Source organism: Ictidomys tridecemlineatus, chromosome 4 (assembly GCF_052094955.1).
Source record: "Ictidomys tridecemlineatus isolate mIctTri1 chromosome 4, mIctTri1.hap1, whole genome shotgun sequence".
Lineage (NCBI taxonomy): Eukaryota > Metazoa > Chordata > Mammalia > Rodentia > Sciuridae > Ictidomys > Ictidomys tridecemlineatus.
In genome coordinates, this window is record NC_135480.1 from 10,414,470 (window position 1) to 10,440,497 (window position 26,028).

At 46.9% G+C, this 26,028-nt stretch overlaps 2 protein-coding genes and 1 long non-coding RNA gene across 5 annotated transcripts; 2 read left to right on the top strand and 1 right to left on the bottom strand.

The window, feature by feature from the left end:
- Positions 1 to 299: 299 nt before the first annotated feature.
- On the top strand, positions 300 to 9,321 carry Mta2 (metastasis associated 1 family member 2). Of its 2 annotated transcripts, none has more exons than XM_078045843.1 (18): positions 300 to 792; positions 1,490 to 1,557; positions 1,859 to 1,952; positions 3,448 to 3,565; positions 3,701 to 3,764; positions 3,951 to 4,068; positions 4,379 to 4,481; positions 4,667 to 4,766; positions 4,931 to 5,119; positions 5,224 to 5,298; positions 5,416 to 5,474; positions 5,986 to 6,083; positions 6,211 to 6,350; positions 6,847 to 7,075; positions 7,280 to 7,369; positions 7,868 to 7,986; positions 8,094 to 8,242; positions 8,507 to 9,321. In XM_078045843.1, the coding sequence occupies exons 1-18, from the start codon at positions 765 to 767 to the stop codon at positions 8,670 to 8,672; spliced, it is 2,007 nt and encodes a 668-aa protein (XP_077901969.1). In that variant the 5' UTR covers positions 300 to 764; the 3' UTR covers positions 8,673 to 9,321. The 2 variants fall into 2 exon arrangements, with proteins under 2 accessions (XP_077901969.1, XP_077901970.1); XM_078045844.1 differs by lacking the exon at positions 300 to 792 and adding an exon at positions 932 to 1,119.
- Positions 9,158 to 25,954, bottom strand: LOC120889543 (uncharacterized). The gene is made up of 2 exons (XR_005733467.2): positions 25,754 to 25,954; positions 9,158 to 21,483 (listed from the first exon to the last, which is right to left on the bottom strand). It is a non-coding gene; the product is annotated as an uncharacterized LOC120889543 (long non-coding RNA).
- Positions 11,315 to 24,738, top strand: Tut1 (terminal uridylyl transferase 1, U6 snRNA-specific). Of its 2 annotated transcripts, XM_005331503.4 has the most exons (9): positions 11,315 to 11,448; positions 13,532 to 13,722; positions 19,037 to 19,352; positions 19,629 to 19,729; positions 20,835 to 21,304; positions 22,491 to 22,600; positions 22,757 to 22,867; positions 23,029 to 23,121; positions 23,543 to 24,738. In XM_005331503.4, exons 1-9 carry the CDS (start codon positions 11,367 to 11,369, stop codon positions 24,694 to 24,696), a joined length of 2,628 nt encoding a protein of 875 aa, XP_005331560.1. In that variant the 5' UTR covers positions 11,315 to 11,366; the 3' UTR covers positions 24,697 to 24,738. The 2 variants fall into 2 exon arrangements, with proteins under 2 accessions (XP_005331560.1, XP_040140153.1); XM_040284219.2 differs by lacking the exon at positions 13,532 to 13,722 and having other exon boundaries at positions 11,320 to 11,448.
- Positions 25,955 to 26,028: the final 74 nt, after the last annotated feature.

Below are 26,028 nucleotides of genomic sequence, written 5' to 3' on the forward strand. Positions count from 1 at the left end.
TTCCCGGTGCTTTCGTGGGGCGCGGCTGGGCGCCTCTGGGACCCTGTGGGGTGGGGATGAAGGAATAAAGAGGAGTGCGGAAAGGGTAAGGGAGAGCAGACCATTCATGCAAATAGCAGGCAAAGCCGCTTGCAAATAACCACGCGAAGTGCGAGGGCGCGCGTGTTTCGGGGCCGCAGTCGAAGCTGTAGGGTTCCGGAGAGGAGAGAGTTAAGCTCCGCTCCTCTCCCGCTCTCGGAGGAGGGGCCGAGCTGAAGCGGAAATAATCGAGCGCCGGGCCCCGGCTGGCCGAAAAGAGCCGAACCATTTCCGGAAGCGGCCGATCTGTGGGGTCCTGCTCTCCGACCTGAGCCGAGCGCCGGGCCTTGTTCTCCGGATCCGCCGAAGGTGTTCCGGAAGGAGGCGAGGCGGGCAGGGCAAACCTTACCCGCGGCCGGCAGAGCCCAACGTCTGGTGGGACTCGGCGAGGGCGGGGGAAACCGGAGCCTGGCTCGGGTCCGGCAGGAACGAGCTCATTCCGGAAGAAGCCGAGAGGACCGGCGCCGGCCTCGGCGTCCCGGGCGTGAGGCGATAGCAGCAGCAGCGACAGCGCGGGCCAGAATGAACCGCGACGGCTGAGGCAGCGGAGCTGCTGGCTACGCAGACCCCACCGAGATTCCCGCGAAGCGCCATCCCCGCGCTGCTGGCTTCGCCTCGATCCGAGCCCTGCCCCCGCGAGCCTCCCGGACCCCTTTGTGCGGCCGGAGGCGGCGGCGGGAACGGCCATGGCGGCCAATATGTACCGGGTGGGGGGTGAGTACCCGGCGCAGAGGTGCGGGACCCGGGGCGGGAGAGGTTGTGGGCCGGGACCAGAGAGGCTCGGCACCCGGTGGCGCAAGAAGCCACGTCTGGGGCGGCATGGACTGGAGCACTGACCGGAACCGGAACCGCGACGGCGACGCGGTCGGGCATCTGGACTCCCAGAGAGCTGCGGGCATCCTCGACGGCACTCTGAGGGCTGCTTCGGGAACCCGGGGCAGGGAGTGGGCTTGGGAAACTTGTTGAAGGGGCTGACAGTGCAGCGACGGGACGCGAGGGCCAGGGCGACCGCTTGGCCACCTGCGGGGGAGCTGCCTGGAGGTTTGCTCCTCTCGGTGTTTTGTGCGCCTCGGTTAGCAAAGTGGGGGGCGGGGAACTCTGCGCTAGAGTGAACAGTTGCTCGGTTTGCCGACGTGGGTGCAGCTCCATCACTAAGTTGTGGGGACTGCAGGGGAACCCTTACTTCTCATAACTTTGTTAAGTCTTACATCTGAGTGAAGATCTGATTTTAGAATTAAGTGCAGCAGGGGTGGGGGGCATCCTTGTTTTCTAGTGTCCACTTCTACATCTCAGCGTCCCTTCTACTTGGACCCTTGTCTCTTTTTGGTCCACTCAAGCTGACTTTCCTCCAGGTACTCTGGCTCTCCTACCTCTTCTGATCTTCCCGGTTCTTCCCCACCCCCTCCTACAGATTACGTCTATTTTGAGAACTCCTCCAGCAATCCTTACCTGGTTAGACGGATTGAGGAGCTCAACAAGGTAAGTCAAGCAGAACCCAGTCCCCCACCCCAAGTGGTCTCTTCTGGGATCTCTAACTTCAGGTGAGAGAGGATCCTATCTTAAATACCCATTCATATGCATTCATTCATTCATTCATTTGATGTAATCAGGAAAGACTATTGGGAACTTAATGGGAACTTTACTGTTCTCTCTTGGGGGCTAAGGAAAAGGATTTGGAAGTAGGTCCCTTAGTAATTTATTGACTCCTGTTAGTCTTTTCCTTAGGTCTTCCACTTTCAAATGACCAATATTCACTACCACATTTTTCCCTCTCCTTTAGACTGCAAATGGAAATGTGGAAGCAAAGGTTGTTTGTCTCTTTCGGCGAAGGGACATTTCCAGTAGCCTCAACAGCCTGGCTGATAGTAATGCCAGTGAGTGCCTTCATTCCCCTTTCCCTCCTCTCCCCTTGATCTGAGGCCTGGGCATGTCCCTGCAGGTGTTTCCCCTGGTAGGGTGCCCAAGGCAGGGGTGTGAATTTGGGGGTTGGGAAGTGCCCTGTCGGTGGAGGGAGGCCTGTTTTTACACGTTGGGGTTGGAAGCAGGGTGGTGAGACCATGATAAGAGAAGCCAGACTATAGTTTGTGTGTGTGAGAGAGAGAGGGTGGGGGGACAAATGTTTAGATTGGGGAGGAAGAGCTTTAGAGAAGAAGGGCACTTGGGGGACAGTTTTTGATACAGTTAAGGCAGTGGGTAGTGAGTGTGAAGGTCAAGCTGAAGAGGAAGAGATTGTGAGGAGCCTTCATAACAGGGAAGAAGGCTTATTTTGTAATCACAAGGTGATGAGTCTACACTGAAGGGAGAAAATAAGAAGGTGGCATCTGGTTGGAAAGTTTTCTTGCACTTTTTCTTCTTTTTCACCACTTCCCTTTCCCCCTCCTCTTTATTTTACATCCTTCTTTTTTCCTTTTGTCTAGTTTTTTTCTCTTTAAATTCTCATCTTCTTTTAAAATGTTTTTCTTTTAGTTTTCCTTAGCGTCTTTTCCCTTTCCTGCTTTGGTTTTCTTTCTTTTTGTTCCTATTCTTCCTAAATTATTTTGCTTTTTCCATGCTGCTTTGGTCGTGAAGAGGTTAATGGAGAGCTGGGCTTACCAAGTTCCCTGGCCCTTTGGGGTTTCCAGCCCCATCTGGCAGGGGCTGACCTTGGCCTTGTCCAATCAGAAGGGGTGTGGGGGGTGTGGTCCCCCTTGCCTTAGTACAGGGTTTCCGGTGCACACAGGCTAGGGGCGGAGCCTTCTGCACCCCGCCCCCATTCTCCCTGAGGTTGGGAACAATGCACCAATGAGCCTGGGCCTGAGGCTCTTCTACCCCCTCCCACTTTGATTGGCTCTTAGCCAGGTTAACCCTTTCCACCAAGGTTTCAGGGCAAGCTGCAGCTCCTTGGAGAGGAAGTGTTGGCACTGGCTTGAGAGGTGCTGTCCTTGAAAGCCCCACAAACTATTATTAGCCAAGTAGAAAGGGAGGGATAGTTAGGGTTGCATGTGATGTGCAGAATCTCCTGAAATCTGAAAAGAGGAACTAGTAAACACAACCTTGTGTGATACTCTTTCATCTTACTGGGTTCCTGGACCTCAAGCTAGTTTAGAAAGAAAGAGCCAAGTGTGATATTCTTGCTGGGCCTAGTGTAGCAGTATTTGCGCTTTGAGCAGTGTCTAAACGTTGGTAGCTGGATATGGGATGCATTTTTATGGCATTCTTTGACCACAGTTTTTCTTAATGAGGCATAAGGCTAAGAGAGAAAGCTGGTAGGTAAGGGTAAGATATCCAGGAAGAGTGAGAACAACTGAGCTAGGAAATGTTTTCTCTGGATTAGAGTTCCAGGGTGCCTTCTTTCTGACTTAGTTTCTTTTTTCTACCTTATTGTCCTAGGGGAGTTTGAGGAGGAATCAAAACAGCCAGGGGTATCGGAGCAGCAGAGACATCAGTTGAAACACAGGGAACTTTTTCTTTCTCGGCAATTTGAATCATTACCAGCCACCCACATAAGGTATAGGATGATCAGGACCAATGTGGCCTGTTTGTTCTTCTAAATAAGATACAGTGGAGGGGGTGGTATATTGGATATGCTGTGGAGATGGAATGAAGGGCTGATTCAAGGTTTTCTATAACCTGTTTTCTATAGGGGGAAATGCAGTGTGACCCTCTTGAATGAGACAGATATTTTGAGCCAGTACCTGGAAAAGGAGGTGAGAAGGAGGTATTAGAAGATGAGGGAGGGGAGTGGGTGTTGCCCCTAAAAGATAGGAGAAAAGTAGGACAGTGAAGAGGTAAAGGTTGACAGACTGCCTGTCTTGGGAACTCTGGGTAAACCCCACTGCTCCCCTGCCTACTTGGACTACTGCCCTACTTACCTTTTCTCTCCCCATCTCCAGGACTGCTTTTTTTATTCACTGGTGTTTGACCCTGTGCAGAAGACACTTCTAGCTGATCAAGGGGAGATCAGAGTTGGTTGTAAATACCAAGCTGAGATCCCAGATCGTCTGGCAGAGGGTAAGCACCAGGGGAGACTATATGACTACTGGGTTATCTAACTCCCATGGGCTCTCTAACGTCACAGTCACAGTGATATGTCCTGGGGTATGCAGTGCACAGTCTGTAAGGCTCTGTGCTGTGACTCTGATGGAATGGGTCCTTAGAAACCTGAAAGGGGCAGATGGGCTCAGCTGGGAGAATTCTAAGAGTTGAGGTGGTTGATAGGCTCCAAGTAGGCGGAAAGGAGGAAGGAGGTGAAATTGTGAGTAATCAAGACACCAGTTACTCTCCTTCCTTCTCCCTGATGATGCCATTGTTTGTTCTCCAGGAGAATTGGATAATCGGAACCAACAGAAGATGGAGATGAAGGTCTGGGACCCAGACAATCCTCTCACAGACCGGCAGATTGATCAATTTCTCGTGGTGGCCCGGTGAGGGGTGGGTGGATGGGGAAGATGGGCTGGGGGAGGTGTGGCCATAGTTCTGAGTCCTACCCATTCTTAGAGATGGGCTTTATTTGTTTTTTGGTATGGCTATTTTTCTTTTTCTCCTATGGCTTAATTCCTCAGTCTGTTTGCACCTTCTTTTCTCTTTGACTTCTCAATATCTCCCTTAGAGCTGTGGGGACCTTTGCAAGAGCCCTAGATTGCAGCAGCTCCATTCGGCAGCCAAGCCTGCACATGAGTGCAGCTGCCGCTTCCCGAGACATCACTCTGGTGAGCAGAAGTTGGTGGGTAGTTGGGCTGGCGGGGCTTTGTGGGGATCTGCAGACCTTGGGAATAGGAGAGGAGAATGTCTTAGGAAGTAGGAATATTTAAAGAGCAACAGGCTAGTGGTGCTGAGACTTAAGTTCTTAGCCTTGTCTCTGCTTTCTCTGTAGTTTCACGCCATGGACACATTGCAAAGGAATGGCTATGACTTAGCTAAAGCCATGTCGACCCTGGTGCCCCAGGGGGGCCCAGTGCTGTGTCGGGATGAGATGGAGGAATGGTCTGCCTCTGAGGCTATGCTCTTTGAGGAGGCCCTAGAGAAGTATGGGAAGGATTTCAATGACATTCGCCAGGATTTTGTAAGTGGATGGGGCTAAAAGGAGAGGTGGGAGAGGTGGTGGGTCAGGGAACCCAGACCTGGGGCCAGATACAAGCTCATCTTTCCTTCCCCTGCCCTTCTTAGTTACCCTGGAAGTCACTTGCCAGCATAGTTCAGTTTTATTACATGTGGAAAACCACAGACCGGTATATTCAGCAGGTATGGTCTGGGCTGGGGAGGCTATACCACATGCTTTTTGTTCACCTCTGCCTTTGAAGTTGATGGCATCTTCCCTGCTGAGAGCCTCTGAATCTTCTCTTCTTTCCCTTCTTCCAGAAAAGATTGAAAGCTGCTGAAGCAGATAGCAAACTGAAACAGGTCTACATCCCTACCTAGTAAGTAAGGTGGGTAGGGGAGGATGGCATGATTTCCTTCTCTTCCTCCAACCTGTGCCTTTCTCAGTGGTTGGGGGTGAGCAGGAGGCAGAATCAAATTATAAAAATAGGGGCTGGGAATACTCAGTGATAAACACGTGCATAGCATGCATGAGGCCCTGGGTTTGATCCCAAGGACTACATTTTTTTTTTTAATTTTATGTGTATATGTATATGTGTATATATATATATATATATAATTTTTTTTTTTTTTAAAAGCAATCCCAGCTACTTGGGAGGGTGAGGCAGAGTGATTGCAAATCTGAGGTCAACCTCAGCAACTTAATGAGCCCCTAAGCAACTTAACGAGACCTTCTTTTAACATAAAAACTATAGCTTAGTGGTAAAGATCCCATGGATTTAATATGCAGTACCAAAAAAAAAAAAAAAAAAAAGAGAGAGAGAGAGACAGGGTGGAAATGAATTCTTTTCCTTGACTTCTTTCCCCTATTTCTCCCACTTTTTTCATTAGCACTAAACCAAACCCTAACCAGATCATTTCTGTGGGTTCAAAGCCTGGATTGAATGGGGCTGGATTCCAGAAGGGCCTGACTTGTGAGAGCTGCCACAGTGAGTTTCAGGGAGGGACAGGGATGCTAGGGGTGGGTGGGAGGCCTGCTCTAGCCCAAGAATCTAAGGGGCTCAGGTAGCATGTTTCCCACCAGCAATTTCCCCTTTCCTCTCCATGCTCCTATAGCCACACAGTCTGCCCAGTGGTATGCCTGGGGCCCACCCAACATGCAGTGCCGCCTTTGTGCTTCCTGTTGGATCTACTGGAAGAAATATGGGGGACTGAAGACCCCAACCCAGCTTGAGGGAGCTGCTCGGGGCACCACAGTAAGGATCAATGGGAGGGACAGGCAGAAGAGAGCAGTGAACACAGTGATATAAGCTTGAGGCAAAGGCCAGAATACCCACCTGCTTCCATGGGGATGGTGTGATGGGCAGGGATGCTTGATAGTGTTGGGCAGCCCATTATATTGGGGTGTCAGTAAAGAGATCAGATGGCTGTGTGTGGCTCATGCCCATAAATCCAACTACTCAAGAGGCAGAGGCAGGAGGATCACAAATTTGAGGCCAGCTTGGACAATTTAGCAAGTCCTTATCTCAAAATAAAAAGGGTTGGGGATGTAGCTCAGCAGTAGAGAGTTTGCCTAGCACATGAGAGGCCCTGGATTCAATCACTAGTACTCCAAAGGAAAAAAATACAAAAATCAATCAACTGAACAAAACAGATCAGGCAGAAATAAATTGCCCTCTGCAGGTATTAGAAGAAAAAAGGGAGCCTTAGTGCCAATCTACAGTCTCCCTTTTTCCTATGCCCTTCCTCCAGGAGCCACACTCGAGGGGACATTTATCCAGACCTGAAGCCCAAAGTCTCTCCCCCTATACTACCAGCGCCAACCGGGCCAAGCTGCTGGCCAAGAACAGGCAGACTTTCCTGCTCCAGACCACGAAGCTGACCCGTCTTGCCAGACGAATGTGCAGGGACCTGTTACAGCCAAGGAGGGCTGCCCGACGACCCTATGCCCCTATCAATGCCAATGCCATCAAGGCAGAGTGTAAGGGCATGAGTGGCCGGGCTAGTGGTGGGTTCAGGGGTGCTCTGTCTAGATACCAGTGTTTCTCTGGTAGTTTAATGACTTTAGAGATAGTAAGCCACGGAAGTTTTATTATTATTATTATTTAGGAGATTAGACCTGGTTCATGCCCCAGAAGAAGTCTGAATAACAAAACCCCTTCAGAATTTTTCTTCTTTTGTGTAGGCTCCATTCGACTTCCTAAGGCTGCCAAGACTCCACTGAAAATTCACCCTTTGGTGCGGCTGCCCCTGGCAACGATCGTCAAAGATCTGGGTATGGGATGGGGAACCAGACTGGATCCAGGGTGTGTAGAGGATATGGACAGTTAAGAGTGGTGTCAGGCTCCCAGACCTACTGTGAACTTTCTTTCTACATTTTTCTTTCCTACTGATTCCAAGAGATTTAGTCTTAACTGACTATATACTTTTGTGGGTGTGTATTTTATTTCTTTATTTTTGTGGTGCTAGAGATGGAACCCAGGGACTCATGCATTCATGTTAGGTATGTGTTCCACCACTGAGCTACATCCTCAGCCCTATAATGCTTTTTCATATCTATATTATCAAATCTATAACCTGATTTGATAATATCATATTCATATGATTTTGGGGGTGGAAAGTATTGTTAAATAGCTTCTCAGAGCATTCCCCTATCATTACTTTTGAGAATGCTTAGGCAAACTGCTGGCCCAAAGAGATGGAGGTGAGAAAGGGAAATTACATAGGGAGAAGGTATGAAATTTCTGTTTTATTTATTTATTTTTCCCGACAGTGGCCCAGGCACCTCTGAAACCAAAAACACCTCGGGGCACCAAGACACCAATCAACAGAAACCAGCTGACCCAAAACCGGGGCTTGGGAGGAATTATGGTGAAACGGGCCTATGAGACTGTGAGTTGAAAGACTGGCGTAGGCCAAGCTGAATTGAGTGGACTTTTGTTTCTGATAGGAATCGGAGGGGAATTCCTCCCTCATTGCTCTATTCCATCCTTTTCCAGATGGCAGGGGCAGGGGTCCCCTTCTCTGCCAATGGAAGGCCTCTGGCCTCAGGGATTCGTTCAAGCTCACAGCCAGCAGCTAAACGTCAGAAACTAAACCCAGCTGATGCTCCCAATCCTGTGGTGTTTGTGGCCACAAAAGATACCAGGTAGGGATTCCATAATGAGAGGGGCTGAGAGGTTGAGTACCCAGTTTGTTGGGTATGGGAAATAGGAGTTTCTGAGCAAGACTAGCTCCAGGAAGACTAGATGGAAAAAAAGAGAAAAAGACAAAAAAAAAAAAAAAAGGGGGGGTGTGCCAGAAAAGAATGGGCTGGACGACAGAATTACAGAGTGAAACTCTGGGGTTTTACTTGGGGGTCTAGTTAGCATCTCTAAGTCTTTCCTGTTCCTGTCTTGCTCTTTCCCGCTAGGGCCCTGCGCAAGGCTCTAACTCACCTGGAAATGCGGAGAGCTGCCCGAAGGCCCAACTTGCCTCTAAAGGTGAAGCAGACGCTGATTGCAGTGAGGCCTCCAGTCCCTCTTCCTGCACCCACACATCCTGCCAGCACCAATGAGCCCATTGTCCTGGAGGATTGAGCATCTGTGGGGAAGGGAGGTGGGCTGAGATAGAGGGTGGGTGCCTAGGACACCCAAACCTCCCTTCCCTTTAGTATCAAAGGGAGTGAGGAGTGAGAGAGTATGGGAGCAAGTGCATGTGTGTCTCTGGAGGGGTTGGGCGCCCTCTGGTGCTGCCACCTGTGGCTTGTTCTTTTCCCATGCTTCTCCATGCTTGTGATGCAGGGCAACCTGCAGGAACTTGGCCCATGTGGGCACCTAGCCTAATTTGGGGAGTAGGACCCACTGTTGTCTTGGGGGGAGGGTTTTTTAATTTTTTTAAAATTTTGCCTCCCTTTGTGAAAGGGGATGGGGGAGGGGAAGAGGAAACAGATATCAGGTAGTGGTACCTGGTTGGGGGAGGGGGGCGTGCACTGCCATGTCTTTTTTTTTTTTTTTTTTTTTTTCCTAATGGGGGCTTTTCTTCCTGTCCGGTGTCCGGACTTTCGTAATTGGAGTCTGAGGCCCCTAAACTGGCATCAACCCTAGTCCATGCTCGCTCTTTCTTCCTTCCCCCTCCCTGTCCGCCTTTTGTACGCCAATCTTGGAAATAAAGATCTTTTGTCCGTTTTTTTAACCTCGGATTCTGTAATTGGTTCTTATAATAACAAATAAAAAGCTGTTTTCTTCAGCTCCTCCTGGCTCAGCTGTTCTCTCCCATGGATGTGTGTATTGGGGGATGTCTTTTAAAGGACAAAGGACGATAAAAAAGGTACAGATGGTGCTTATCCTGGGTACAGCTTTATGAGATGCAGCCTGAACTGCCTACTTCAGCGGGCCTTCTTGGGGAACCCAAACTGTTCCCCCAGCTCCCAGTGGTGCTGGAGCCCAAGCATAATCTTGGCCAAGATTCATCCAAGAAAGATGAGATAAATTGGCTCCCTGATGGCTATAGGCCTCCATAGGAAGGGGTGTGAGGGTGCTTCTTCCTCTTTTTCAGCTATTACTGACTCTCTCCCTTAAGGAATTCTGGATATTGCTAGTAGCTAAGGTAAGCTGTAGCCCACCTTGGTATGTTGTGTTGGGTAGAGCAGAATCATACCACCCAGCTCTGTGGAGTATGTGTATAGATTGCTGCTTTAGGACCTCAGGGCCAGCCTCAACACCTGCCTTGAGAGGGGCATGTGCTTTTTCCTGCTTTTTAGGTCTGGGAGACAAACTGACTGAATGGAACCCAAAAGGAAGAATGCCTCAGTGGGGGAAAGAGTCCAATCTACTCTATTTAGGCACTTTTTTTTTTTTCCTAAAATTTGTTTTTTGTAGTTGTAGGTGAACACAATACCTTTATTTTATTTATTTATTTTTATGTGGTGCTAAGGCTCGAACCCAGGGCCTTGCATATGCAAGGCCAGCACTCTACTGCTGAGCCACAACTCCAGCTCCTGTTTAGGCACATCTTTAGGGACAATTTGCTCAGGCTGAGTGTGGGGGTGCACACCTGTAATCCCGGTGGCTTGGAAGACTAAGACAGGAGGATTGGGAGTTTAAAGCCAGCTTCAGCAAAAAGCGAGCTGCCAGGGAGCTGGGAATATAGCCCAGCTGGTAGAGTGCTTGCCTGGCATGCACAAGACCCTGGGTTCCAACCCCCAGCACCGCAAAAAATAGAATAGGAATGGCCATGTGGCTCACTGGTTTAGTGCCCCTGAGTTCAGTCTCTGGCACCGCTCCCAACCCCCTCCAAGTGACTTGCTCAGTTACAGACCTTGTTTATCTGTCTCAGGTCCACTGCTCTTTGCACTATTCGAAGCCATCAGCTGATTACTACAGCATGAGGTGCTTAGCTTACTTGATAATCCTTCCATCTTATTAGGGTCCCTGTCCCTAGGGGCCTTCCCAGCTCCCTTACTTTGCCTTTTATCCTACATCTGGGTGGTTATCTGGAGGAAGTGACCACTATTACCAGTCTGGACATAGTAGCACTTTGCCCCTCCAATATCGTTATTTCAACTACCACCATAATGGTTTCCAACGCATTACTTTGAAGTGGGCCCGAGACCCTGGAGATTTCGTACACTACGCAGTCCACTACCTTGGAAATAAAGAGCCTGGCTCAGGATTGTAATGATGTGGTTGTGGCCTCATGAAATCCAAAAGGTACCGGGTGGGAGCAGAGCTCCCCAGTGAGGGCTACCAAGCGTGCCTTAAACAATTGTTTGGCAGAACCGGACAAAAGAGGGAGGAGCTGCCCCTGAGGATGTTGGACTCCCTGGGCTCCTTAGGATAAATGATTGAAAGCTGCCCATCTTCCGTCTTCACTTACTGGCTAAATTTGGGGTTAAGGGTGCAGCCGCGCTAGGGTCTCTACAGTTCCGAGAAGAGAAGGAGCGCACCGCAACTTGGCAAGAAAACTGACCAGCTGTCAAACAGCGGGCCAGGCGACGCCAACCCGACAGCAGTCTTCGTGAATGCCTTATAAATATTCACGATTCTTTGGGCCAATCAACGCCGGACCTGGTCAGAGCACCCCAATAGGCGTCGTAGATGGGCGCTAAAACAGGCTAGAAACGGAACCCTGAATCGAAGGTGATAGGTTTCCGGAGGAGTGTGCTTGCACGGATGGCAGCTTTACGCCACTTCCTGTAAGACTGGCGGAAGTTGCTTCTGAGTGCGACGCGGTTTGGAAGAATTTCGGCGGTGGCCGAAGTGGTTGCATTTTGTCCGTACGGGAGAGTCGTCATGGCGGCGGTGGATTCGGATGTCGAATCGCTGTCGCGTGGGGGTTTCCGCTGCCGCCTCTGCCACGTTACTACAGCCAACCGTAAGCGGTGGCTAGTGAGGGGGTGGTTGTGGGTTTCACCTTTGGGTTCTAGCGAAAGTTAGGTAATTGATCACAGTTCCCGTTAAGTCGGTTGGTAGGGTCATTCACCTCCTCTTTCAATCTGATACGAACGAGAAGATTGGAGAGTGGGAAAAGTCCCACCACCTTACGCCTTTCCTTTCCAATATAGGAAATCTCCACGATGAAAGTTTTATTTGCTCTTTAACCATCATCTACCGGACATCTGCTCTTTGCCTGGTCTTTTGCTGGCTTTTTTTTTTTTTTTTCCGGGGGGCGGGGGCGGTGTTCAGAGATACAGGAGCTCATCATCACATTGAAACATTTCAGTGCTCTGTGGATGTGTTTGGAGAGCTGTGACATTACAGAGAATGCAGTAATCAAGTTGGGGAATACTTACAGAGGACCAGAGATGAGGACAGGTGAAACTGTATGGCATAAATGGTGCAGAAGGTATCAGGAGGAAAAGGCAGAGGTCTTTGTACAACAGTGCAAAAAAGGCTCAATGAAATCTAGAATTGGGATCTTCCTGAACGGAGTGTTCTGTTCTTTTTTTCTCTGCGAATGGTACTCCACCATATGTCTTTAGTAGGACAAACCAGAAACCCAGGAGTCAGTCTTTCTTATTTATTTATTTATTTGAATCAGTTATACATGACAGCAAAATGCTTTTTGATTCATTCTACACAAATGAAGCAGAATTTTCACTTCTCTGGTTGTACCCAAAGTCGGGTCACACCATTCCTGCAATTATACATGTACCTAGGGTAATGATGACCATCTCATTCCACCATCTTTCTTACCCCCCATCCTCCCCTCTACCCTAGGAGTCTTTCTTGACCCCACAGATACTTTGGTGACATCAAGCAGCTGACTGGTAATAAAAATAATACTGGCAGCTAATTTTTCCACTTTTGGCCATGTATCAGACTCTGCCAGGTACTATATATGAATAATAGCTTTGTGGTAGGTACTTTTTTAACTTCATTTTATTCTCAGGGAAACTGATGCACAAAGAGGTTAAGCAACTTGGCCAAGACTCACACAGCTTCACAGGGCTGGGATTTGAACTTGGTCAGTGCAGTTTCATATTCTGTACTTGTATTCACTATTCACATATCCACATTTGATTCATGCTGATCATCCAGGAGCTTATATTTATTCAGTTCTTCTCTATATGACTTGGATAAGTTGCCTGTTAAATTTCTTTATAAATTTCAGGTGTTATTCTACCTAGCATTTTATTTATATATATATATATATATATAGAGAGAGAGAGAGAGAGAGAGAGACACACACACACACACACACATATACATATGAAATTTATTTATTAATGGTTTAACTATGCTCCATCAGTCTATATATAGGTCACCCATAAAATTTTAAATTGAATCAGTGTAGTGGCACACAACTGTAATCCCAGTGACTTGGGAGGCTGAGGAAGGATGATTGCAAATTCAAGGCGAGCAACTTGGTGAGACCCTGTCTCAAAACAAAAAATTAAAAAAGCCTGGTGATGTAGTTCAGTGGTAGAGCACCCTGGGTGTAATCCTTAGCACCAAAAAACATAAATGAAAAAAAGCCTGAACGTGAATAATTTAAAAAAAAATATTTAGTTTTTAGTTGTAGTTGGGCACAATACCTTTATTTTATTTATTTATTTTTATGTGGTGCTGAGGATTGAACATGTGGTGCTGGGTTCACATGTGCTAGGCAAGCACTTTACCTCTGCGCTACAACCCCAGCCCCTAAATTGAATGATTTTATAGGTGTCTGAAATACAGAATGATGTACATAATGGATTTAGTTAAGAACTACTTGTAGTGTCGCAGTTCTCCTGGAAACCACTTAAGACAATGTACCATATAGACAAATAGATAAGAATGTCAAATATGAAGGGAGCCAGGACTTTGTTTATTTAAAGGTCACACTGTTTATTTAAAGATCACACTTTCTGTGACTTCAAAGTATCAGTAGGATTTAAATATGCACAGAGCAGAGCCAGAAGATAGATACACTGAAGAATAATTTGGATGTTTTTGTCTCACACTTGTTTCTGCAGGACCCAGCCTAGATGCCCACTTGGGAGGCCGGAAGCACCGGCATCTGGTAGAACTTCGAGCTGCCAGAAAGGCCCAGGGACTTCGAAGTGTGTTTGTTAGTGGCTTTCCCAGGGATGTGAATTCTGCCCAGCTCTCTGAGTACTTCCAGGCATTTGGACCTGTGGCCAGTGTTGTCATGGACAAAGACAAGGTAGAGTGAATAGCTTTGGGGGTAGAGTGAGTCAGGTGTGCTATATATACCAAAAGAGACAAACTAGTAGTTTGCTTTGGCTGGTTCCTAATGTGGCTTGTCCTTCGTGGATTCCACATAACTTGAGATAGCTTTGTGAGATTCTCACCCCTTTCCCATCCCCTGTATTTTATCTGTTCCTGTGTTTAGGACTGCATTCTGAGTAGTGAATGGGATAGATATGGTTCCTGCTTGTACAGAGCTTACAATCTAGAGGAAAAAGTAAACAATGTAATGACTAATTATAGTGAAAAATTGGTGCTTATAGACTACTATACCATTGGCAGTAACTACATTAAGATCTGTGGTGATTTGGTCAGAAAAACCTGACCTGGACAGTGCTAGACAAACAAGCTTGTTTGTGGTAGTATTTTTTGCCTTGCTTCCATGCAAACCTTTTGTTACTGTTTCTTTAGTCTCTTGAAACAAATCCACTATTGTGATGCTGTATTGTTTGGTAATATTGTGGTTCTGAAGCTGCATTCTGATTATATAGGTGGGGCTTAGGGGCTGAGGGAATAGCTCAGTAGTAGAGTGCTTGCCTAGCATGCCTGAGGCCCTGGGTTCCATCCCCAATACCACACACACAAAAAGTTATCCATATTTCTTTAGCAGACCAGGTCTTCTTTTAGAATATTTTATTAGTGCTTCCATTAAGCAACCAAACTTCAAGTGGCTTGGATAAAAGCTTCATTTTTCTTGAGTAACAAGAAGTCTAGCCTGGGCAGTCCATGGTTTTATTGTTTTCTTGCTCTGTCAGTATTGACGTGACATGTGGCTCTCACTAGGTTGAAGGGCAGAGTATAAAGGGCTAATGCCTTCTTATTCTGACACCCTTTTCCCCTTCCTTCTGAGACTTTCTTGCTAGACTTCTTATATTTCCTCAATCAGACTTCTTTCACATATTACCCCTAGCTGTAGGGAAGCCTATGAAATTAAGTTTTTTCAGATGGGCACTTTGTTTCTGAACAAAGTCAGGGTTCTGTTAATAAGGAAGAAAGAAAATGCATATTGGGTGGACAGTTGTCAGTGTCTTCCCCAAGTTAATTTTTTTAAAAATATTTTATTTACATTTTAGTTTTCGGCAGACACAGCATCTTTGTTTGTGGTGCTGAGGATTGAACCCGGGCCGCACCCATGCCAGGGGGGCGCGCTACCGCTTGAGCCACATCCCCAGCACCCCCAAGTTACTTCTTCAGAAACCTCAGTGTCCCCATTTTTATTGATAATTATTTCTTCTGCAAAGAATGATCTTTCCCATTAATTAGTTATTTAATCAATATGTTGAAGCTAATATAGTTATATGAATTATATGTTGATATATAACACATAATATTAATTTAAATATATATTAACAATATATTATAATTAATTAAGTTGGAAATTCTGGAGTTTAAGAAACTACTTGGGAGGCAGCCACAAGTTTTTTCCCTCTCTAAATTTTAGAGGTGTTTGTTAAATGGAAATAATACATATGAGCCTTAGAAGTAGAGTGTGTGAATTGCTTGATTTATAATAAGCTCTAAATAAATGGTAGCTCTAATTAGGGATGGGGGCACTGAGAAGGGAAAAAGGGCCAGGACACATCAGCCTTCTGAATCTGCTAATTCTCTTCTCCCTGAAGTTTTTGAAAGAAATGTGTGCATCAAGACCAGGCCAGGCAAAGGGAAACTTAATTTCTAGTTGGGGCTTTGGTTGCAAACTTGATGTTGAACTTTGGTCTGGTGTTTTATGATTCCTGAGAGACTAGCCTGTGCATGTTCAAGTAGCTGCCTTTGTCTTTGGCTTCACTTAGTTTCTTTACTCTGTTTGGCATAAAGGTAGAAGTGAGGGAGGAAAGGATAATTGAGATATGATTTTAAATTTAGATATGATTTACATAGCATAAAAAGTCACCCTTTAGGGCTGGAGATGTGGCTCAAGCGGTAGCGCGCTTGCCTGGCATGCGTGAGGCCCGGGTTCGATCCTCAGCACCACATACCAACAAAGATGTTGTATCCGCCGAGAACTAGAAAATAAATATTAAAAATTCTCTCTCTCTCTTGCTCTCTCACTCTCTCTTTAAAAAAAAAAAAAAAAAAGTCACCCTTTAAAAGTATATAATTCAGTCCCAGCAACTCAGGAACCACAAGTTTGAGGTCAGCTTCAGCAATTTAGCAAGACTGTCTCAAGACAAATAAAAAGCGTTGGGGACATAGTTCAGTGGCACAGCATGCCTGGGTTCAATCACCAATACAATACTACAAAGAAAAGTATATAATTCAGTGGTTACTATATTTATTAACACTCTCCAATCATCAATATATTATCTAATTCCAAGATGATTTTACTACCTAAAAAAAAAAAAAAATCCCATACCCTTTTTGGTCACTCCCCATCTGTGACTCAGGACCTATGTGCTGGTGAGGCCATTCCTCCAGTTGATTTTTTTTTTTTTTTAAATATGTTTTAATTGTCAGGGCTAGGGTTACGATTCAGCAGTAGAGCACTTGCTTAGCACATTCGAGGCCCTGGGTTTGATCCTCAGCACCACATAAAAATAAATAAAATAAAGGTGTTGTGTCAAAAGTCCTTTATTTTATTTATTTATTTGCGGTGTTGAGAAACCCAGTGCCTCACACATGCTAGGTAAGTGCTCTACCCCTGAGCCACAACCCCAGCCCCCCCCAGTTGATTTTTTTGTATATGGTATGAGGTAAAGGTCCAGCATCATTCTTTTGCATATGACTATCCATTTGACCAGCACCATTTATCAATAAGACTGTTTTTTTCCTCCTGGGTCTTGGCACCTTTGTTGAAAATCCATTGACTGGAGATGTGCATGTTTATTTGTGTGACTCAATTCCATTCCCTTCATCTTTTATGCCACTATCACATTGTGTTTGTTACAGGATGCCTTTTTTTTTTTTTTGTACTCTGGATTGAACCCTGAGCTATAGTCCCAGCTTTTAAAATTTAAAAAAATGTTTTTTGAGACAGGATCATATTAAGTTGTCCAGGCTGGCCTTCAGCTTGCAGTCTTCCAGCCTCAGCCTCCCAACTTCCTGGGATTATAGGTGTGTGCCACTGCACTTAACTGAGGGTCCTTTTTTATAATGAGGATATTGGCTCCAGCTTCACTACTGGAGAGAACATAAAAGAATAATGCATTTTGCCCCCAAACACTCATGTTTTTACTGCTTCTGCTAACATTTTACCTTTAAAAAATATGGTTCAGGACTTGGGTTGTGGCTTAGTGGCAGAATACTTGCCTAGCATTTATGAGGCACTAGGTTAAATCCTTAGCACCGCATATAAATAAAATAAGTCCACTGACAACTAAATAAACAAAACCAAAAACGTGGTCCAGTGATTATGATTGAATTCATAATCAATAATTCATAATTCATAATCAATTCAATCAAATCATAGAAGCCTGGCCATTATATTGCTGTTTTTTCTAGATGCTAAATCCTTTGAAGATCAGATTTATGTATTTACATTCATGCCTGGAAGTGTGTTACATAGATTTTTTTGTGTGTGTGCTAGGGATTGACCTAGGGCCTTACAAATGTTATGCTGTGCTCTACTACTGAATGCTGAGCTATGTCCCCAGCCCCACACAGATTCTTAAAGATTTTTTTTTTTTTTTTTTTTTTTTTGTGTGTGTGTGTGTGTGTGTGTGGTCTTGGGATTGAATCCACAGCCTTGCTCATTCGCTCATTCGAGGCAAGTGGTCTACCATTGAGTTAACCCCCAGTGCCATGTGGTTCTTTTTTTTTTGTACTGGAATTGAACCCAGGTTCACTTCCTCCAAGCTATATCCCCAGTCTTATTTATTTGGGTACTAGGGATTGAACCCAGAGGTGCTTAACCACTGAGCCACATCCACAGCCCTTTTTATGTTTTGAGAAAGGGTCTCACACAGTTGCTTAGGGCCTCACTAAGCCAGCTGACGCTGGCTTTGAACTTGTGATCCTCCTGCCTTAGTCTGCTGAGCCACTGGGATTTTAGGTGGGCACCACTGCATCCAGCTTATATTTGATTTTGAGGCAGGGTCTTGCCAAGTTGCTGAGGATGGCTTTGAATTTTCAGTTTCCTAAGTTGCTGGGGTTTCCAGGGGTATCCACTGCACCCAGCCTATATGGAGTTTTCATAAATGGTCAAACCAGGAAGAGTGCTGCAATCTGGCTGGGCACAAGATCACGAGCCACTCACAGTTTTGTAGATTCAAACAACAATTCTTTATTCCCGAACTCACACCGGCCTCTGTACAAACACGTTCTGGGGAAATCCAAGTTCTGCCGCCCAATTCACGTCCTAAATACTTTCTCAATTCCAGTCCCAAATACTTTCTCAATTCCATGAGAACTCAAGGGAACTCAGGCAGCAGGATACGCCCTATTCCCAGCAGGAATAATCTTAAATCTGGAACTGCCCTTAAACCGGGAACGCCCTAAACCCAAGGAGCGGGATACTTCCTAAAACCTGCAGGATACACCCTAAACCTGGATCCACCCAGGTCCTTGAGCAGGGTCACCTTTCTCAAACACAGATGCAATGTCACAGCGAATTTCCTAGGCAAGTCCATTTAACATGGGGTACACTGGCAAAGAAATTTCGATGTGTCATTCCTACTTGGCAATGGCCCTCAGCAGAAGAGTTAAGGAATGGATCATATTATAGCTTGTGAAATCATATTGTTGGGAAAAATAAGGAACAATCAATAGGTAAAATGAGATTTTTCCAGAGGCATACTGGGGTGAGAATATGATGTATGAGAGAGAATTCTGAGAGACAATTGCTTTTCTTTCTTTTTTAAACTTTATTTATTTATTTATTTTTATGAGGGTACTGAGGATCAAACCCAGGGCCTTGCACGAGCGAGGTGAGCGCTCTAACCACTGAGCAACAACCCCAGCCCGACAATTGCTTTTTTATTTTTATTTATTTTTATTTTTTTTAAAGAGTGAGAGTGAGAGAGAGAGAGAGAGAGAGAAAGAGAGAGAGAATTTTTAATATTTATTTTTTAGTTCTCGGAGGACACAACATCTTTGTTGGTATGTGGTGCTGAGGATTGAACCTGGGCCGCACGCATGCCAGGCGAGCGTGCTACTGCTTGAGCCACATCCCCAGCCCCCGACAATTGCTTTTCTAAATAGGTTCCCTGTTAATGAAAACAACAAGTACATATTCCCAATGCATGGATTAATCTGCATTTCAAAGAATCTTATCCTTTGTGTGAGCATGTGTTTGGATTCTTGGTTGCAAAACCATCATTCCTGTGGTTTGCCAGGGAGTATTTGCCATTGTGGAGATGGGAGACATGGGTGCTCGGGAGGCTGTCTTATCACAATCCCAACACAGCCTGGGAGGACATCGCTTGCGGGTCCGGCCACGGGAGCAGAAGGAGTTCCAGAGTCCAGCCTCCAAATCCCCCAAAGGAGCAGCGCCTGATAGTCACCAGCTGGCGAAAGCACTAGCTGAGGCTCCAGATGTGGAAGCACAGATGGTAAAACTTGTCCAGTTGAGGGAATTGTCTGAGGCTGAGCAGCAGCTTCGGAGCCTTGTGGTGGCCCTGATGCAGGAGGTCTTCACAGAGTTCTTCCCTGGTAAGTCCCCTGCCGCAACATGTGATCCCTTCCTGTTCTTTGCTCTGCCGTGTCTACATATGTAGGTCTCCTCACCTGGAGGTATTTATTTGATTGGTCTTTCAGTTTTGTACTCCACTATGTTCTGAAGTCTCCTGCTCTTCCCTAATGTTTCTGCACCTTTTTAAAAATATATGTATTTTTTAGTTTTAGGTGGACACACAGTATCTTTATTTATTTATTTACTTTTTAATGTGGTGCCAAGAATCAAACCTTTGTTCTCTGCTTGGTACTTAGGCTGTGTGGTCCATCCTTTTGGCTCGTCCATAAACAGCTTTGATGTCCATGGCTGTGATCTTGACCTCTTCTTGGATCTGGGTGACTTGGAAGAGCCCCAGGTGAGTGATCAGGGAGGCAGGCAGGGAATGGTCATATGACTGTGGGCAAGTTCTTAACCTCTCTGCCTTAGTTCTACATTTATAAAGATGGGAATAATGGGACCTATGTGAAAGGATTATTGTTATTGGAGAAATGTGATTATGGATGGATAAAAGGTTATAGAGTAATTTTAGGATTATGTTTTTGCTTATGTATATTTTCTGACATCTAATGTACACATTTTATTTTTGGAATAGGAAAGGGCTATGGTTATTTTTTAATAATTGACTTTATTTTTTTAGGCCAGTTTTAGGTTCTTAGAAAAGTGAAGCAGAAAGTAGAGTTCCTGTATACCTGTTGCCCCCACAAAAAGTGTCATTGTTTTCTTTGCAGTGTTGGGATTGAACCCAGGGCTTCAGGCATGCTAACTAAGTGATATACCACTAAGCTACATCCCAAACCCCCAAAAGAGTTGTGTTCTCTTTCTTTCCTAGGGATTACGTACTACTGAGCCATATTGCCATACCTTTTTTAAATTTTTATTTTGAGACAGGGTCTTGCTAAGTTGCAGAGGCTGATCTCAAACTTGCCTCAGCCTCCTGAGTTGGCTGCCATTATAGGCATGCCTCATCTAGCCTGGCTAGGGGTTGTTTTCTTGAAAAACGCCAATCTCTATTTCTTTACACACACACAATTTGTATCTTCAGAATCACTTAAGAGAAGGTTGCAGTCATCATGTCCTTTTACCCTTAATATTTTAATGTGAATTACTTAAGAACAAAGGCACTCTAGTGTGTAACCCCAGTACAGTGATCAAGTCCAGGAAATGTTATACTGGTACAGCTGTCCTGACATTGTCCTGTTGTATTTTTAGTCTTTATTTTGGAATAGTTCCTCTGCCTTTCTTTGTCTTTCATGACAATGATAGTTTTGTAAAGTATAGACCATTTTATAGGATTAAAAGTTTATTTTAAGAAAGGATTGTTAGGAGGAAGGAGAAAATGAGTTAATATACGTAAAGCCCATATAATAACCGTTAAGTATAGATACTGTCTTGGGGTCAGAGATGTCCCCTGGTTAGGGGATAGTAGGAGAGGCATTCACACAGCTTATTTCTATTCACAGTCAGTCTTAAAGGCTCCCGAGTCTCCATCATTGGACTCAGCCCTTGCTTCTCCACTGGATCCTCAAGCCCTGGCCTGTGCCCTAGCCTCCCCTCTAGGCTCACAGTCTCCAGCTTCTCCCCAAGGTTCTGAAGCCCTGGACTGTGGAACTCCTTCCTCCTCTCTGGCACCCCAGACTCCGGACTCGGCTTTGGCCTCTGAGACTGTTGCCTCTCCCCAGTCCCTGCCTCCAGCCTCACCACTGCAGGAAGACAGGGGAGAGCAGGACCTGGGAAAGGCCCTGGAACTAGCAGAGGCCCCAAAGGGGGAGAAGCCAGAGGGAGCAGCAATGCTGGAGCTGGTGGGATCCATTCTCCGGGGCTGTGTCCCTGGGGTGTACCGAGTCCAAACTGTGCCGTCTGCCCGGCGCCCTGTTGTCAAGTTCTGCCATCGACCTTCTGGTCTTCATGGTGACGTCTCCCTCAGTAACCGGTACCTTTGTGTGTGGTGTGGAAAGGCTAGCTGAGTTCTGGGGTGCTGGGGAGGGAGTCCGGACTTGGGAATCTTCTGTATCTGCTAAGTCAAGTGGTCCTTGTTTGGTTCTATCTCTGCCATTTACCTTTCTTTTCTGGTTTCCATTTCAATGTTGGTAAAGTGTGTTCTTTGAAATACTATTTTTAGAAGAAGTAGAAGAGAGTTCTGTGACTACATGAATTTGGGAAAGGTAAAGTTAAATTCAGACAGGATTCTCCCTCTCTTCCCTTCTTCCCCTTTCCCTTTCTTTCTTCTTTCCTTACTGTATAGCTTTGTTTATTAAAGGCTCTGAGAGGTCTTGTAATAAATAGCAGCTCTGTGAATGGCGAAGATGAGCATATAGACTATTGTGCTACCCAAATTCTTTTTTTTTTTTATGATGCTGAGGATTGAACCCACAGCCTTGTGCATTTGAGGCAAGCACTCTACAACTGAGCTAAATCCCCAGCCCTACCCAAGTTCATTTGACATAATTTTTTTTGTGTGTGGTACTAGGGATTGAATACAGGGCTTCCTCAAACACTGCGCTACATCTTCAGCCCTGACTTTTTTTTGGTGGGGGTGGGGGGGGAGTACCAGGGATTGAACTCAGAGGCACTCAACCACTGAGCCACATCCCCAGCCCTAGTTTGTATTTTATTTAGAGACAGGGTTTCACTGAATTGCTTAGAGCCTCGCTTTTGCTGAGGCTGGCTTTGAACTTGCAATCCTTCTGTTTTAGCCTCCCAAGCCACTGGGATTACAGGCGTGCCCCAGTGCGCCTGGCTTTCAGCACTGATTTTGACATTCTTTTGCATAGCCTCTCAGAAGACCAGCTTTTATTTTTCCTTCTTTTTTTTTTTTTGTACTGGGGCTTGAACCCATTGGTGCTTACACTGAGCTATCCTCCAGTCTTTTATTTTTTATTTTGAGACAGAAGTCTGGCTGAGTTTCTGAGGCTTACCTTGAACTTGTGATCTTCTTGCCTCAGCCTCCCAAGTTACTGGGATTACAGGAGTGCACCACTCTGCCCAGAGCAAGACCAGTATTTTGGTAACACTTCGGGAAACATTCTTTATTTTATTGCAGCTGGCCCTAGGTCTGGAATGAGAGCTAGTAGGGTGATAGCTCTCAAGCCCTAACACCCTTGTCTCCTTTGTTCCAGGCTAGCCCTACATAATTCCCGTTTCTTGAGTCTCTGCTCTGAGCTGGATGGGCGAGTCCGGCCCCTTGTGTATACTCTCCGCTGCTGGGCTCAGGGTCGAGGGCTGTCAGGTAAGGATGAATCAGAATAGAGTTGGTCTGAGTTGGATATCAGAATGAAGGATTCAGGGAGAGAAGGGTGCACATAGGAACCAGAGTTGAAAAAACTGCCAATGAGGGGTTTGGAAACACCTCTTCCCTAACTGGAATGATTGATTATTTACACAGGGAGTGGCCCGCTTCTGAATAACTACGCCTTGACCTTGCTTGTGATCTATTTCCTTCAGACCAGGGACCCTCCTGTGTTGCCCACTGTGTCCCAACTCACCCAAAAAGCAGGTATTTCAGCCCAGCCTCCACTTTCTACTTCATCAGTTTTGTGCCTCTGCTTCCTTATAAAGCCACCATGGAATAAGATTTCTGCTGTCAACCCAATTACAACCCCTCATTCCTCCAATCTCCCTGTTTCCAACTGACCCCCTCCTTTTTTGCTTTTACAGGTGAGGGAGAGCAAGTGGAAGTTGATGGCTGGGACTGTAGTTTCCCCAGGGATGTCTCAAGACTGGAGCCCAGTACCAATGTGGAGCCCCTCAGTGAGTCTGGGGAGCCTGGGGAGGACTGGTAATAATCTCAGTCTCTATAGTGGTAATGCATCATACTCGCTGTGCCAGGCTTGGTTCTCAAAGCAGCTCCAAGGCTGCTGGTATTGTTATGGTCATTTTACAGAAGAAGAAACCATGCCCTGGAGCAGTTCAGTGGCTTGCCTAAAGCTACTCTGCTAGTAAAGCAGGGAGAAGCAGCTGGGAAAGGACACGGCTGGGATGTAGGAAGGGAGGCTTGACCTCTTGTTTATAGGGATCAGAACAGAGAAGCCTGGTTTCCCAGGACTCTTCTGAGCCCCTTGGGAGGGAAAAAGAAAGTCCTGCTAAGGAAATAGCTATGGTGCAGGACCTGTCTCAGTCTCAGTTCCAGTTTCCAACTGACCCCCTTTCCCCAATCCACCTCCTCCTCCAGGTTCCCTGCTGGCTCAGTTCTTCTCCTGCGTTTCTGGCTGGGATTTTGCTGGCTCACTGCTATCCCTGAGGGAGGGTCAGGCATTGCCAGTGGCAGGGGGCCTGCCCTCTAATCTTTGGGAAGGTCTGCGCCTTGGCCCCATGAATCTCCAGGACCCCTTTGACCTGAGTCACAATGTTGCAGCCAACGTGACCAGCCGGGTGGTTGGGCGACTACAGAATTGCTGCCGAGCAGCAGCTAATTACTGCCGAAGCCTCCAGTACCAGCACCGTTCCTCTAGGGGTCGGGACTGGGGGCTGCTCCCCCTTCTGCAGCCCAGCTCTCCGAGCTCCTTGCTGTCTGCCATGCCCATCCCCTTACCCCCTTTTCCCTTTCCCCAGCTCACTGCTGCTGTGGTCCAGGTGTTAAGAGAAGCCTTGGGATGCCATATAGAACAGGGAACCAAGAGACCACGGTCAGAAGGATATGGGATTGAAGAGTCTCTCCAGGGAGGGACAAACAAAAGATTGAAACTTGATGGACAGAAAAAGAGCTGTGAGGAGGGAAAAGAGGAGCAGCAGGGATGTGTAGGGGACCACAGTGAAGATGGGGTGGAAGAAATGGTTATAGAGGTTGGAGAGACACCACAAGACTGGGCCATGCAGAGTCCTGGGCAATCAGGGGAACCACCCCTGATGACGAGAAAGTATCTAGCCACTGGAGAAGAGGGACAGCCAGACCATGTAGTGCTGCTGGCTGAGCAGGGACCCATGGGACCTAAGGTGGCCCAAGAAGAGATGAAGGGTGAGACAGGGAAGGGGGCATCTTCCCCGTCTTCAGTGAGCTGGCGCTGTGCCTTGTGGCATCGAGTATGGCAGGGGCGACGGCGTGCTCGGAGACGCTTGCAGCAGCAAACCAAGGAAGGAGATGGAGTCAATGCTGGCGTGGGAGCAGAGTGGCTGGCAGTAGAGGCTCAGGTGACCCAAGAACTGGGGGGGCTGAACAGTTGTGAACAGAGACCAGAAACTGAACCCCTTCTGGCCTTTGTGGCATCGGCCTCGGAGGCTGACCAGACTCTCACCGTGACCCCACTCCGGGACTCCCAAGGCCTGTTCCCTGATCTCCATCATTTCTTACAGGTTTTTCTCCCTCAAGCACTTAGAAAACTCCTCTGAGGACATGGACCCTAAGGGCAATAAAGCTGCTAGTTTAATACAGATACTCTCTAGTTTTCTCTAATTTTCACCTGGTATGAATCCCTCTACCCTTTCTTCCTGCCTGTTCCCAGGGCTTCATGCAGCCTTTCCACCTGTCTGGTCCAACTACCTGTCTGGGTCCCCCCTTACCCCATTTCCTGAATGATATTATAGTGGGTTGATCAGTACTTGCTAGAACCAATTTGCCTCCACAGTTACCCTGCTGCCCCACCCCAAGTTTATGAATAAGTGACACGGCTAGAAATTTGGGTTCATCTGGTCTCTCCTTTAACAGGAAAGTTCATCCTACTCTTAAACTGGCTAAAAGATTTGTCAAACCTGAATATGGGTACAAAAAAACCCTATCAATCCTGTCTGGTTGGCACATGCCTGTAGTCTCAGCGACTCAGGAGGCTGGGACAGGAGGATCACAAGTTTGGGGCCAGCCTCTGCAATTTAGTGAGACCCTGTCTCAAAAAGACTGGGAAATGTAGCACAGTGACTTAGACGCCAGTACACCCGCCCCCCCAAAGGCAACCCATCATAACTGTCAGCCTCAGTGTTGGTGCATGCCTGTAATCCTAGCTACTCCAGAGGCTGAGTCTGGAGGATCGCAAGTTTGAGGACAGCCTGGTTGATTTATGAGACCCTGTCTCAAGTTGAGGATGCAGTTAAGTGGTAGAATGTCCCTGGGTTCCATCTCCAGTACCCCCCCGCATAAACACAGAATGGAACTGCCTTACGTTGCAGTTCCACAATCCTCAGCTCTTAAGGGCCAAGCCAGCCTCCTGAAGGATGTGGAAGGGACATGGCAGAGATCCGGTGCCCTAACTGCATCCCGGAGCTGCAAGGAGGTTTAATGGGAGCAAACCTACCTTTCAGGGGTTTCTGACTTGGGCCTTAATTAGATACGCATCCCTTTCCAGAGAAAACAAGCGAAACAAAGGGAACTTCTCAAACTGCCATCTCCGCGCAGCAGTTTCTAACTCTTCTGGGTTTCACACAATCATGGTGTGAGGGGCTCAGCGGAACCTACCAGTGAATCTTCCGTCGTGGGCGGGCGAAAGAAACCGCAGGCATCACGCCAGGAGCCTGCGCCGCGCGAGGCTTGCAGCCGCGCCACGTAGCTATGAAGGGGCAGCTCTTCCAGCTGGTTCTCACACTTTCGCTTCCCTGGGTGCCTTGCACCTCCTGTCGGATTCCGATTGGTCGGCTACGCCTGCGGGGCGGGTCATCTAAGAACTCTACTGCGCAGGCGCGAGCCTTTTCCGCGCAGGCCAGCAGGCCCCACCCCTTTCTTTTTCCAATTAA

What these genes read in the sequence shown, in the direction of transcription:
- Mta2 (XM_078045843.1), top strand. Translation starts at nt 765, where the DNA reads ATGGCGGCCAATATGTACCGGGTGGGGG. An exon ending in CCTGGCTGATAGTAATGCCA is followed by an intron (nt 1,953 to 3,447) that starts GTGAGTGCCTTC and finishes TTATTGTCCTAG; the next exon opens with GGGAGTTTGAGGAGGAATCA. An exon ending in GACTTGTGAGAGCTGCCACA is followed by an intron (nt 6,084 to 6,210) that starts GTGAGTTTCAGG and finishes ATGCTCCTATAG; the next exon opens with CCACACAGTCTGCCCAGTGG.
- Tut1 (XM_005331503.4), top strand. Translation starts at nt 11,367, where the DNA reads ATGGCGGCGGTGGATTCGGATGTCGAATCGCTGTCGCGTGGGGGTTTC. An exon ending in TTGTCATGGACAAAGACAAG is followed by an intron (nt 13,723 to 19,036) that starts GTAGAGTGAATA and finishes GTGGTTTGCCAG; the next exon opens with GGAGTATTTGCCATTGTGGA. An exon ending in TCAGGGTCGAGGGCTGTCAG is followed by an intron (nt 22,601 to 22,756) that starts GTAAGGATGAAT and finishes TTATTTACACAG; the next exon opens with GGAGTGGCCCGCTTCTGAAT.